Below are 13,676 nucleotides of genomic sequence, written 5' to 3'. Positions count from 1 at the left end.
TAAATTAGAGTAAATTATTTGTTTGTAACTTCAGGATATGGTTTGAATTGTTAACATTAGTTAATGTAAATAACTAACATGAACTTACCATGAGCAATACTTTTGTTACTGTATTTATTAATCTTTGTTTATCTAAGTTTATAAACATACAGCTGTTCATTGTTTGGTAATGTTACTTCACAGTGCATTAACTAGGTTAACAAATACTGTACAACTTTTGATTTCAATAATGTAGGCTATAGATAGCCTAAATGTTGAAATGAACAATGTTGTAGAAGTGCAGTTTAGTAAATGTTAACTAATGTAGTTAAATAGTTTAATAAATAGAACATTATTGTAAAGTGTTACAGATTTTTTTATACACCAATTCAGACGTCTCGTGAGTTCAGTGTTGGACAGGTCAGTTGTTTAAACCATTCATTAAATTGAATCGGTTCAAAGGAATCATTAGTTCGTGAATCGGACTTGTACGCGTTGTGTAATTATCTCGGCAGTTTAGGATATTGCACAAGATTTGTCAACACAGAAAACATTTCATCACTTTTGTTTTTTTTGTTCGACACCATCGTGTCAATTGATTTTGATTAATATGCGCGAGGGAGAGAGAGCAAGACAGCGCTCGTGTTGTTTGAAGACGGTGAAGGCGAGCGCGCGCTCACTGCCCGTTCTTATATGCGCCCTGTTAAACTGACAGGACTTAAAAACACATGCAAATGATAAACTTTCACTCTATGATGGTTATGCTGTGCAATTAATCCGCGAATCACATGCGTCAAGGGCCGGGGAGCAGCTGGCCCGTACGGTTAATGAATCACGGATCAACTACGACAGCTTACATCGCACATCCTGCGATGTGACTATCGTGGATTCGTACATCGCGATATCAATGCTTAAACGACACATCGTGCAGCCCTAGCCGTAACCGCTGACATAATGTCAATGACTCCACAGAGCTAGATCCGGAGTCACCATTCCCTGCCCTAGATAGTACACACCAGCCTAACCCCGGCTACATTCCCCACAAGCAGAGCTTAGGGCCCGGTATTATAACCAATGCATGCATAAATGAGAAAAAATTTCAACATGAATGGCGCTTTTATTCCAAAGGTGTGCCAAGGGGAGCATGCTGAGTGCAGGCTGCGACCACTCAGAAACAAATCTTCGTAGGATCTCAAAACTCCAGCACTCCCGAAGGTGCCTTACGACAAAGAAAGGTTCGCAAACTGGGGCGAAAAACCCACTTCATGTCGTGTACTCAAGACCGAAAGAGCTCATTCCAGGGACTGGAGGACCCAGGGAGTCAGGAGGAGGGTTCTGCTCTTCAGTCGAGCCCGAGGAAAAACAGGCCTTCTAGACTCCAGCGAGGTGCCTTACGACAAAGAAGGGTTCGCAAACTGGGGCGAAAAAACTGCTTCCTGACGGGTGTCAGAGATCGCCACCACAGAGCACAGCTCACATCTAAAAATAACACCAGCCTTTACTCTCTCTGCATCTACTTCCACAGAATTAGGCCTCACACATTAGTTGGTGTAATGGTCAGGTAACATCAGCACAAAACCTGTGCGGCGGGAGCTTTGTGGAGTGGGTTTCACTCAGTGTCTGTTTGCTCAGAATGTGACGTCTTACAGTCGCTGTTGGTGTAGAGGTCAGGTGTCTCCATACTCTTGTCCAGAAAGTGCACATTATATAGTATATACAGTATGAAGTGCTTTACCTCGATGACTTTAGCAGCTCCGTCCGTCATGGCCAGCGGGCAGGTGTAGAGTCCAGCCGACGGAGCAAACAGGTACATCTTACTCATCTGAAACACACGACTGCACACACAAACACACACACACTAGTGAAACTGCCAGTGGGATGTGAGGAATACTCAGTGGCTACATTTATATGCAACCAAATAATCCGTTAGTAATGGGATTGAAGGCTCAAGCGGACCGAAAAGCCTTCATGTAAACGCCTTAATCGATCCGACTGAGCTCAATCTGAATAAAATTTCAGATTTAAAGGAGTGGTTTATTCCTTTTCTAATCCGATCAAGAGAACATGTGAACACTTGATCGGAATGAAAAACGAAACTTAAAGGACTGCGCATGTGCAATGATGTAGAAATAGCGTAATGACGTAGAAATAGCGTAATGATGTAGAAATAGCGTAATGACATAGAAATAGCGTAATGATGTAGAAATAGCGTAATGATGTAGAAATAGCGTAATGACATAGAAATAGCGTAATGACATAGAAATAGCGTAATGATGTAGAAATAGCGTAATGACATAGAAATAGCGTAATGACATAGAAATAGCGTAATGATGTAGAAATAGCGTAATGACATAGAAATAGCGTAATGATGTAGAAATAGCGTAATGACGTAGAAATAGCGTATGTAGAAATAGCGTAATGACGTGTGACGCGCTGAACGAGCTGTTCTCCTGTTGAATAAAGTGTGGTATAAACGAGTGTCTCGTCCTCCTATAATCCTCCTCTTCTGCGTGTGTGAAGTGGAGCAGGGCAACGGCCCACCAGTGCTGGCTTCAGACTCTCATCCACACACCACTGGTTTTGGACATTTTTACTGTGTGATCAATATTAGCAGCGGCACAACGGTTCATACGCTCATTATCTCCAACTTATGACCAGAAATGGATAAATATTAAGTCTGCTGTTTAAAACAAATAAAGAACTGTAGGAGAATGGTTATTATGCGCAGACACCGGGAAACTCTGTATATTCGAGCAGTGAGCGCATGTCAAAACATCTATTCAGATTTGAAGCTTGTGATACAAACGCGCACATCAACCCGATCACATGTTTAGCGTAACCCTACGTTCAGATTCATCCGTCCGACTGAAACAGAAGTAGTGCATGTAAACGTGGGCAGTGCCGCAGTGACCTCTGACCTCCACTCCCCGTAGGTGCGCTCGTAGGCGGCGGCCACCAGGCCCTCGTGCGCGGAGATGCGCCTCAGGTGTGCCCAGGCGTCGCAGGTGAGGATGCTGTCGAGGCGTCGGCCCCAGGGGTCGTAGCGCTGCAGGGCCGGCGGGTTGAGCTCGCACTGGCGGCCCAGAGCCTCCACCTCACACACCACACGCTCCCCGAAGCGCATCAGCTCCTCCTGCACCCCCCGCACAGGCAGGTGGCGCTGCAGGTACGCTCGCAGCAGTGCATCCTGGGTAAACGGGTTGGTGAGCAGGGGCCGCTGCTGGAAGAACGTCCCGATGGCAGAGCGGGAAAACGGAGTGTGTGTGTGTGAGTCCAGCTCACTGAGGGTCTCGACAGACACACTGCTGTGGGACACGCTCCTACTGAGCATGTGCAGAGCCACGCGGTTACCACGGCAACACACACGAACTGCCATGCTGAGGCTGTAGAAACACACACACACACACACACTGTCTGAGCACAAACTACATAAACATTCTCAGGAAATGGTCAAGCACGTATTACCAGAGCCCGTCTACGGAGAGCCTTGGCACTTCCTATTAGCCCCATTGTATCGAGCTTGGTTGCAGTTCCATTAGAATTCCACTGGAGGTGATCGCGGGCGAGTGCAGACTGAATGGGAGTCTATGGGGCTAGACGGCTAAATGTGTCTCTTTCACCCGATTGCCGTTGAGAAATCTCAGATTTTATTGTAGGTTTTGCAAGTTCAACATGGGTTATAGGTCGAAAGTTGAATGAACGAGTACTTATTTCTTTTCGATTTCTTACAGGTTGAGTTGTTGTTGCCCATAACACGCTAGCATTCTGATAATGACGTCAGCATTCTGACGTCATTGACATTTTAAAAGACTTTTTAAACCAAATAAGTGACTCTAAAAAATCTAACACCCAGCAATGTGTAATTTCTTTGCATCTCCTTTCGAATACAACATTCAAATTACTAGACAAAAAATTATATCCTGAGAAAAGTGGATTTTGAGGGTTTTTCGCCATAGACCTCCATTCATTCTGCACTCGCCTGCGAGCGCCCCTGCATGGACAGAGACGTGTTACTGCAGCCAGTCCAGAAACCGGAAGTAAGCAGAGAGTGCCAATTCTCTTCCTATTAGACATTCTCTGGTATTACTAAAACAACCAGCTCCTCCTACAGGTCAAAGGTCATCATCATCTACATCAGGGGTTTTCAGTCTTACAGGCCATGGATATATTTAACACGGTATGAACTATTTATAGTAATTTAAATTGTATACTATACCAATTTAAAGTATTATTTGGAAATCATTTAGTATCTGTAAAGTTTTTATTTTTGCAAACTGTTAAATATGTTATTAAATTTAGTTTATTTTAATTTGTAATATGTATTTATTAAAAACACATTTATTGTTAGTCATCTAATATATATTTATTACTATATACTATATACATGTGAATCATTCCTCTAAAACTGTTTGCTCGTTCGACTCACTGAATCATTTGATTGCGCAAGTAAAGCTGTGAACTTTCACCCACTAACATGAAGCGTTCCGCTGTTTAATTTCTCTTTCTCTGAACGTTTATCCGTCACTTCTCATCACTTCTCATCCTGCTCGTTATTATACAGAAAAATCACTTTAAAAACACAGCAAAAATACACACAAAAGCGCTGACAACAGGCAACTCTCCAGCACCAAACACTCTCAGCGACACCAGAGCTGTATTTGAGCCGTGTTTAAACAGATTTTAATCTCTGTTTCTCTGTTACTTTTGGCAGATTTGAGCAGCTCACCGACCGTTCGCGTTCCGAGTTTCCAAACGGGACAAACAAACTGAAGACTGGACTGACTCAAGTCCGATTCATTTATTCTTTCAAACGGAGACCAGCGACTGAATCCACGGCGATTCACTAAAGGAGTCGATTCTTTTAGACGCGAGTAACGGCGCATGCGCTGTTGATCTACTGCAGACTCAGTCGACACAAACACACTACAGACTCGACAGTTTATGTGCTTTATCTGTTTAATGTCACTGAGAGAGAAGTTTAGCGAAGAGTCCGTTCAGTCCAGAGCTCTTCAAGAGGTCTGGATTAACTTATTTCAGAAGGGTAAACATAAATATAACACTGACTGTTTTAACGTAACTGAGGTAAACACAAGTAACGTTAGTAGATTAAATCAGAGGAATAGTTCTGCTTACTACTTGATGCAGTCATATTGTAAATGAAAAGAGATTCATCTCGATTCAGATTCAGACACTAAACATGAAGCGGAAGATTCCTAAAGCCTTGTTTTATTTGAATAGTTTAATGAACCTCAAAGAATCATTTGTGGAACAGAACGATTGCCTTCAACGTTTGAACGGAACCTTCCATGAAGGTTCTTGATGGAATCAGACATATATGCCAACAAAGATGCTTTATTTATAAGATTGCAGGAGTCATAGACCCAGAATGCAGCGCGTTTTCGCCACGGAGTAAAATAAAATAAACAAAAAATGTAATTTTGCTTTTAATCTCACAATTCAGACTTTTTTTTATTTATTCTGAGCTGTAAGAAGTCAGAATCTAGAGATACAAGCTAGGAATTGTGAGGAGAAAAGTCTCAATCACCTCTTAAAAACTGTAATCAGTGGCGGAAAAAACTGAATTCCGAGAAAGGAATGAAGTTTTTAATTATTTTTTTTAATCTGTGGCATAAACAAGCTGCCATTCATTATTTTTTACAGCTATTTGCAGAATAACTTTGACACTAAAGGTCTTCTAACGCCAGTCTTCCTGAATCCCGCTCCTGCCATGACACACATGATCCGGGGATGTATCTGTATCTGGAACAACTTGCCAGTCCATATCAGAACCTGCCAATCTCTGGAATGCTTTAAATCATTGTTAAAAACTCATTATTTTTCTTTGGCTTTTCTTTCGAGTTAGGGCTGTTAATTTCCTGGTAATTTTAATTTTATTTTATTTTAATTTTCACTATACCTCGTATACTGTATATTACACATGTTTTATTGTTGTATAAATGTATGAGCAGTAATTTGTTGTTGTTTTAACCTGTGAAGCACCTTGGTCAACCATGGTTGTTTTTAAGTGTGCTATATATAAATAAATTTGATTGATTGATTGATTGATCTGTAGATAAAGAAAGGAGTCGCAGGCGGTGAAACGTCACAATGCGTTTAATGCAGACTCATGCAGCGTAAAGCGAGCACATGCTAGATACCAGAACCAAAGCCAGTAGAATAATGAGATCCCACGATCCCCCGCACAGAAGCCAAGCATATCATATCACCAGAAAAATAGCATGTAAGCATATACTTGATAAAAAAATGTAAAAATGGAGGTTGATGTTGAAATAAAAAAATGGAGGTAATAAATCTGCTCTGAAGTCTCTTCAGGTCCTGAGGTCATTGTGGTTTCTGATGAGTCCATGAAAACACGTAAGAAACAGATTACAGACGTAAAACACTGACACAGACGTTAGTCCCGCCGTGCAGGACTGCGTTTAGTGTGAGTCGCTCCATGAGGTTTGTGTGTTTCATGAGGTTTTCTGGGTTGTTGTGAGTGTGAGGAGTGAGCGAGTTAAAGGAACACAACGACTTTCTGGGACTTTTATCTTATTCCCCGTATCCCCCAGAGTTAGATGAGTCCACACACACCCTTCTCATCTCTGTGCGTGCCGTAGCTCTGTCTGACGCACACACCGCTAGCCTAGCCTCCGCAGAAGTAGCAGTGCTTCGCCTTCTGAGAATATAGTTCCCAGTATGTATACGGTTAGAAGATGGCTGTGTCTCATGTGACCTTGTTATTTGTACACGCTGTGACTATACAAATCACAACATGTAAATAGGAAAATGCTGGGGTTATTTTGTCACTTACTGGGAGCAGTATGCTAGCTGGAGCCGTTTACCTCCAGTCTTTGTGCTAAGCTAGGCTAGCGGTGGGTGCGTCAGACAGAGTTACGGCACACAAGGAGATGAGAAGGGTATGTGTGGACTTATCTAACTCTGGGGGATACGGGGAATAAGATAAAGTCCCCAAAAAGTCGGAGTGTTCCTTTAAAGGGATAGTTCACCCAAAAACATTAGCCCAGATTTACTCTCCCTCAAGTCCTCCTAGGTGTGTATGACACTCTTCTCTCAGACGAACACAATCACAGTTATATTAATAAATGTCCTGGATCTTCCAAGCTTTATAATGGCAGTGAATGGTCGTCTGCCGGGAGATAGTTATTTTAGTTGATTAAGTTTTAAATCTGGATATTTTTCTTACACGAACGCATCGCTTCACTTCAGAAGGCCTTTATTAACCCCTCAGAGCCTGTGGAGCACTTTATCATGGATAGATGCACTTATGATGGATAGATGCACTTTTATGATGGATAGATGCACTTTTATCATGGATGGATGCACTTTTATCATGGATAGATGCGCTTTTATCATGGATGGATGCACTTTTATCATGGATAGATGCGCTTTTATGATGGATAGATGGACGCACTTTTATGATGGACGGATGCACTTTTATCATGGATAGATGCGCTTTTATCATGGATGGATGCACTTTTATCATGGATAGATGCACTTTTATGATGGATAGATGGACTTTTATGATGGACGGATGCACTTTTATGATGGACAGATGCACTTTTATGATGGACGGATGCACTTTTATCATGGATAGATGCACTTTTATGATGGATAGATGAACTTTTATCATGGATAGATGCACTTTTATCATGGATGGATGCACTTTTATCATGGATAGATGCACTTTTATGATGGATAGATGCACTTTTATGATGGATAGATGCACTTTTATGATGGATAGATGCACTTTTATCATGGATAGATGCACTTTTATGATGGATAGATGCACTTTATCATGGACAGATGCACTTTTATGATGGATAGATGCACTTTTATCATGGATAGATGCACTTTTATCAAGGATAGATGCACTTTTATCATGGATAGATGCACTTTTATGATGGACAGATGCACTTTTATGATGGACGGATGCACTTTTATCATGGATAGATGCACTTTTATGATGGATAGATGGACTTTTATGATGGACGGATGCACTTTTATGATGGACAGATGCACTTTTATGATGGACGGATGCACTTTTATCATGGATAGATGCACTTTTATGATGGATAGATGAACTTTTATCATGGATAGATGCACTTTTATCATGGATGGATGCACTTTTATCATGGATAGATGCACTTTTATGATGGATAGATGCACTTTTATGATGGATAGATGCACTTTTATGATGGATAGATGCACTTTTATCATGGATAGATGCACTTTTATGATGGATAGATGCACTTTATCATGGACAGATGCACTTTTATGATGGATAGATGCACTTTTATCATGGATAGATGCACTTTTATCAAGGATAGATGCACTTTTATCATGGATAGATGCACTTTTATGATGGACAGATGCACTTTTATGATGGACGGATGCACTTTTATGATGGACGGATGCACTTTTATGATGGATAGATGCACTTTTATCGTGGACAGATGAACTTTTATGATGGATAGATGCACTTATCATGGATAGATGCACTTTTATCATGGATAGATGCACTTTTATCATGGATAGATGCACTTTATCATGGATAGATGCACTTTTATCATGGATAGATGCACTTTTATCATGGATAGATGCACTTTTATCAAGGATAGATGCACTTTTATCATGGATAGATGCACTTTTATGATGGACAGATGCACTTTTATGATGGACGGATGCACTTTTATGATGGATAGATGCACTTTTATCGTGGACAGATGAACTTTTATGATGGATAGATGCACTTATCATGGATAGATGCACTTTTATCATGGATAGATGCACTTTTATCATGGATAGATGCACTTTATCATGGATAGATGCACTTTTATGATGATAGATGCACTTTTATGATGGACAGATGCACTTTTATCGTGGATAGATGAACTTTTATGATGGATAGATGCACTTATCATGGATAGATGCACTTTTATGATGGATAGATGCACTTTATCATGGACAGATGCACTTTTATGATGGATAGATGCACTTTATCATGGATAGATGCACTTTTATGATGGACAGATGCACTTTTATCATGGATAGATGCACTTTTATGATGGATAGATGCACTTTTATGATGGACAGATGCACTTTTATGATGGATAGATGCACTTTTATGATGGACAGATGCACTTTTATGATGGACAGATGCACTTTTATGATGGATGGATGCGCTTTTATGGACTTAAAAAAATATAGAGCCATTCACTGCCTTTATAAAGCTTGGAAGATCCAGGACATTTTTTACGAAACTCTGATTGTATTCGTCTAGAGAAGAATGTCATACACACCTAGGATTGCTTGAGGGCGAGTAAATGACGGGCTGATCTTCATGTGTGTGTGTGAACGGTCCGCTACAGCGTCTAGGAGGCTCCCCCCGGCCCGCTGGCCCCGCCCTGCTCCAGGTGACTGGTGTGGTTGCTGGGTTTGCTGGGCGTGTGCTGGTGCTGCAGGGCGTGTCTCTCCAGCAGCGTGCGGTGGGTGAAGGCGCGCTGGCACACGGCGCAGGTGAAGGTGCGCTCCACACGGTGTGTACGCATGTGCACGTTCAGCGAGCTCTTCTGCGTGAAGCGTTTGCTGCAGACGGAGCACTGGAAGGCCCGCACACCCGTGTGCACCACCATGTGCTTCAGCAGGTAGTCCCGCAGCGAGAACGAGCGCCAGCAGATGCTGCACTGGTGCGGCTTCTGGCCTGCACACACACACACACATACACACACACACACACACACACACACGTTATGCTGGCTGAATGTATCATCCTGATAGCAATCACTATGTTATGTGGTCTAAGTGTGTATATATGTATATACAGGGCTCTACAGTGCAACCATATCTGCTATTCTTTAACATGATCTTTATCGTTATAGTCCTTGGAGTGAGCGGGACTTTATTCGTTCACTGAGCTCTGTAGAGTAACATGTAAATGAGGCTGTGTGCGTACCGGAGTGTATGAACATGTGCTTGCTGTAGTTCTTGCGCGAGCGCAGCGACTTCCCGCAGTGGCTGCAGTCGAAGGACGTCTCGGAGCCCTGCGGCGCAAAGCTCGGACCTGCAATGCATGCTGGGGTGGAGGGGGGCGGAGCTGGGGTCAGAGGGGCAGGGGGCGGGGCCTGCTGGCACGAATCAGCCAAGCCGTCAATCACCATGGGTCCGCCCACGAAGAAGGACTGGCTCTGTGATTCGCTGGCAGGAAACTGAAACAGCATCTGAGGACAGAGAGACATGTGTTAGCCGAGCGGCGGTGACGCGTTACACGACTAGCGGCGGGTCAGACCTGGCTGCCGAGGTTCTGCGAGGCCGGTGGCGGCGGCGAAAGTGGTTTGTTGACCCGGCCGCGCGGGTTCGAGCCCAGAGACGCCTGCGGATCCGCCTGAGACCAGAAGCCGCCCGGGAACACGCCGGAGTCCTCGTAGAACCCGCCCTGAAACACACAAACACGCTAGTTGCTGCCGCCGTGTGTCACAGTGTGTGTTACCTATGCGTAGCTAAGCTGGTGTGAGCCGCGTGTCACAGTGTGTGTGTGTGTTACCTGTGCGTAGCTGGGCTGATGTGAGCCGTGTGATGCGTTTCCTCTCTCGTCCATCTCAAACAGCCCCTCCCCTTCCTGCACGCCCTCGTTCTTCACCACCACCTGCTCGCCGCCCAGCACCTGCACAGCACACACGCATCACAGCTAATGCTAATCTCTGCTAATCTAACACACACTCATCAGAGCTAATGTGAATCTCTGTTAATCTAACACACACTCATCAGAGCTAATGTGAATCTCTGTTAATCTAACACACTAATGCTCATCAGAACTAATGCTAATCTCTGTTTAGCACCTGCACACACGCATCACAGCTAATGCTAATCTCTGCTAATCTAACACACACTCATCAGAGCTAATGCTAATCTCTGTTTAGCACCTGCACACACATCACAGCTAATGCTAATCTCTGCTAATCTAACACACTCATCAGAGCTAATGCTAATCTCCATTTAGCACCTGCACCAACACACGCATCACAGCTAATGCTAATCTCTGCTAAACTAACACACTCATCAGAGCTAATGCTAATCTCCATTTAGCACCTGCACCAACACACACGCATCAGAGCCAATGCTAATCTCTGTTTAGCATCTGCACAACACACACATCAGAGTCAATGCTAATCTCTGTTTGTAGAATTACCTGCAGTCTCAGCGGCTGCCTCTGTTTGCGCGTGTGCGCGGTCTGTCTGTCTCTGTCAGCATCTCTGTCGGCGTCGTGTGCGTCTCTCTCGTCGTCTTCGCTGAAGCGCTCCACGCCACTCACCAGCTCCTCCGCCACGCCGCCGTACTCCTCCGCCATCTGCCCGCGCTCGTTCGCTGCGCCACGCTCCGCGCTCAACATGTAGCTGATCTCCTGCGAGCAGCTCGAGGGCTTCAGCATGGCCCCGCCCCCTGCTACGCCAAGCCCCTCCCCTCTACACATGGCCCCGCCTTCTAACTCACCGAGTGGCATTAGAGCGCCGACTCCGCCCCCTTCCAGACCGCCGCCCTCCGACTGAGCTCCACCTCCCATTGCGGCCGCCATGTCCGAGCCGCAGTCGTAGCCGTAGCCCGTCAGCGCCGCGCTCTCCCGCCCCTTCCCGTCGGCCCCACTCTCCTCCTGCTTAGGCCCCGCCCCCCCACCGGAGGCTCCGCCCCCGCGCCGCTGCGAGATGATCTGCGTGCACTCGTCGATGACGGTCTTGATCTGCAGGATGGAGGCGGCGGTGAGGATGCAGAGCGCCTGCGAGTGTAGCACGACTAGCGAGCCGCTGTACATGAAGTCCACGAGCTGCCGCACCGTCTCCGCCGGCACCAGCGGCGGCACCGAGATCTCCGAGTGGCCCAGCAGGAGCTTGTCCTGGAAGAAGGGGCTCCCGGCCGCTAGCACGCAGGCGTGGGCTCGCAGCGAGGCGTCGTGGATGCGCACCGTGACGTCGCAGAACAGGCCTTTACGCCGCTGGGATCTCAGGGCTTCCAGAACCGACTGGCTGGAGTTGTGGAGGTGGATGTAGTGGACGGCCTCTGGACCCGACGCCATGACCCGACCCGGCTCACTGAGACTCTAAACACATTAAAATAACACCAATAACACATTCAGAAATAATATTATATACAACGTTTGAAATTAACACCCGCCAAGCCGCCACATGCGGGTAAAACCCAACCGTGGCAGGCGGTCAACGCTGTCAAATCACGAGGCATTTTGGTGTGTTACTTATGTTTAATCACTTTGCTGGGGAAGTTCGTGTAAGACAAATCTGTGCAGATTTAGCGCAAATACTTGCGAGTCATCATTAAACACAGCGTATTGCAGAATCTGCGCATATCTGGCTTGCTTTAACTTGCCCGTCACTACGCAACAAATTACAGTGCGCTTGTTCATTTGCATTGAAGCAATAGCGGAGATTAAAAAGCATTATAACATCCTTTTTATAACAAAGTTAGCATCCTAACTTTGTTTTTGATGTTCTAAAACATGTTTCTGGTGAAAAGGATGAGGATGAAAGCGGAAGGCAGGAGATGCTGGATTACAGGACTTTGTTTGAATAATAAATTAATGTATGAAATCCAAATTTTATAATATATATACTTTTGTTTTTGTTTTTTTTGGCTAGTAGAAGTTCTGATTGGCCGGTCACTTAAAAATGTATTAGCCAAATTGGCCGGTGAGTGAAAAAGTAAATTTCAAACCCTGATTATATATCATTAATGCTGCAGCCGCTCTAGCGGTTAATAAACAGAACTGAATGTTCTCGCGAAAGAACATTAGCCGGAGCTACTTCTCTGTGTTTACGTGTATGACGCGTCACGCAGATACATGTGTTCCTCCGCAGCGGTACGACCCGACACGTCTAAAATAGTCCCAATATAAACACTTATTATAGGTGTACTGTAGTGATTTAGGATAAGACAAAAACTCGGTTTGGAAAATGGATTCATGATGTACTCACTTATTATTTAATTTTTGTACATTTTTAACACAAAAAAGTAACAGACTGCACCTTTAAATATACAATAAATAATTATAAAAACACACTATAAAGCACTATATAAATAAAGGTGACTTGACTTGACAAACAGACACACACACACGTCTTCAGGATCACTTATCGTTAAAGCTCCTGTGACTGAAACTCGATGTCTACAGGCTGTCACGTGTAATTAACACTATATTAATGCAGAATGAATCATTATGCTCACTTCTGCTCTACGTGTTTATGATTTACACTGACATCTATAGAGCTGATACGGACGGTCACACGCTCACCTGCAGATGTGTTTAAAGTGCACTAACACGCTGCTGCGCGATCATTACTGCTTTAATATCGATCTCGGTTTGATTTGCGAAGATTCGCGATGGACCGAAGCTTCTCTGCGCTCACGGGCCCCGATATCCGCGAGCAACCCGCCAAAATAAAAGCCTCCAACATCATGTAGCAGCCCGTCAAAATAAAAGCCTTGTATATCATTGAGCAGCCCGTCAAAATAAAAGCCTTGTATATCATATGGCACCCCATCAAAATAAAAGCCTCCGAAATAATGTAGAAGCCCAGACTGTCGAAAAATATTCCTTACATATTTTCGTTTTTTGAAGTACATTTTTTTTCCACACAAATTTTTATTTGCTAAAATAAAAGTTTTAAAGC

At 44.1% G+C, this 13,676-nt stretch overlaps 2 protein-coding genes and 1 long non-coding RNA gene across 5 annotated transcripts in view; 1 reads left to right on the top strand and 2 right to left on the bottom strand.

Moving 5' to 3' along the window:
• Positions 1 to 4,854, bottom strand: part of LOC309495693 (acyl-CoA dehydrogenase family member 11) — a 25,611-nt gene extending 20,757 nt beyond the window's left edge. The window contains exons 1-3 of one of the 3 annotated variants that reach the window (XM_082165500.1): positions 4,710 to 4,854; positions 2,898 to 3,362; positions 1,715 to 1,814 (exon numbers count right to left, since the gene is read on the bottom strand). In XM_082165500.1, coding sequence (XP_082021626.1) covers positions 1,715 to 1,814; positions 2,898 to 3,355 — 558 coding nt within the window. In that variant the 5' untranslated portion in view covers positions 3,356 to 3,362; positions 4,710 to 4,854. The other 2 variants (XM_082165499.1, XM_082165498.1) reach the window with 2 other exon arrangements.
• On the top strand, positions 3,240 to 5,583 carry LOC309495713. Its single transcript, XR_014204804.1, has 2 exons — positions 3,240 to 3,364; positions 4,698 to 5,583. It is a non-coding gene; the product is annotated as an uncharacterized lncRNA (long non-coding RNA).
• Positions 5,584 to 6,078: 495 nt separating this feature from the next.
• zbtb45 (zinc finger and BTB domain containing 45) lies at positions 6,079 to 13,451 on the bottom strand. Its single transcript, XM_082165503.1, has 6 exons — positions 13,298 to 13,451; positions 11,189 to 12,091; positions 10,544 to 10,663; positions 10,289 to 10,435; positions 9,956 to 10,220; positions 6,079 to 9,703 (listed from the first exon to the last, which is right to left on the bottom strand). Exons 2-6 carry the CDS (start codon positions 12,065 to 12,067, stop codon positions 9,375 to 9,377), a joined length of 1,740 nt encoding a protein of 579 aa, XP_082021629.1. The 5' UTR covers positions 12,068 to 12,091; positions 13,298 to 13,451; the 3' UTR covers positions 6,079 to 9,374.
• Positions 13,452 to 13,676: the final 225 nt, after the last annotated feature.

This window comes from Leuciscus leuciscus, assembly GCF_965113295.1.
Source record: "Leuciscus leuciscus genome assembly, chromosome: 3".
Taxonomy (NCBI): domain Eukaryota; kingdom Metazoa; phylum Chordata; class Actinopteri; order Cypriniformes; family Leuciscidae; genus Leuciscus; species Leuciscus leuciscus.
This window is presented reverse-complemented; position numbering and strand designations above follow the sequence as displayed.

Coding starts and splice junctions, on each gene's coding strand:
- zbtb45 (XM_082165503.1), bottom strand. CDS start 12,067: ATGGCGTCGGGTCCAGAGGCCGTCCACTACATCCACCTCCACAACTCC. Junction 10,436..10,543: donor ATCAGCCCAGCTACGCACAG/GTAACACACACA, acceptor TGTGTGTTTCAG/GGCGGGTTCTACGAGGACTC. Junction 10,221..10,288: donor CGCAGAACCTCGGCAGCCAG/GTCTGACCCGCC, acceptor CTCTGTCCTCAG/ATGCTGTTTCAGTTTCCTGC.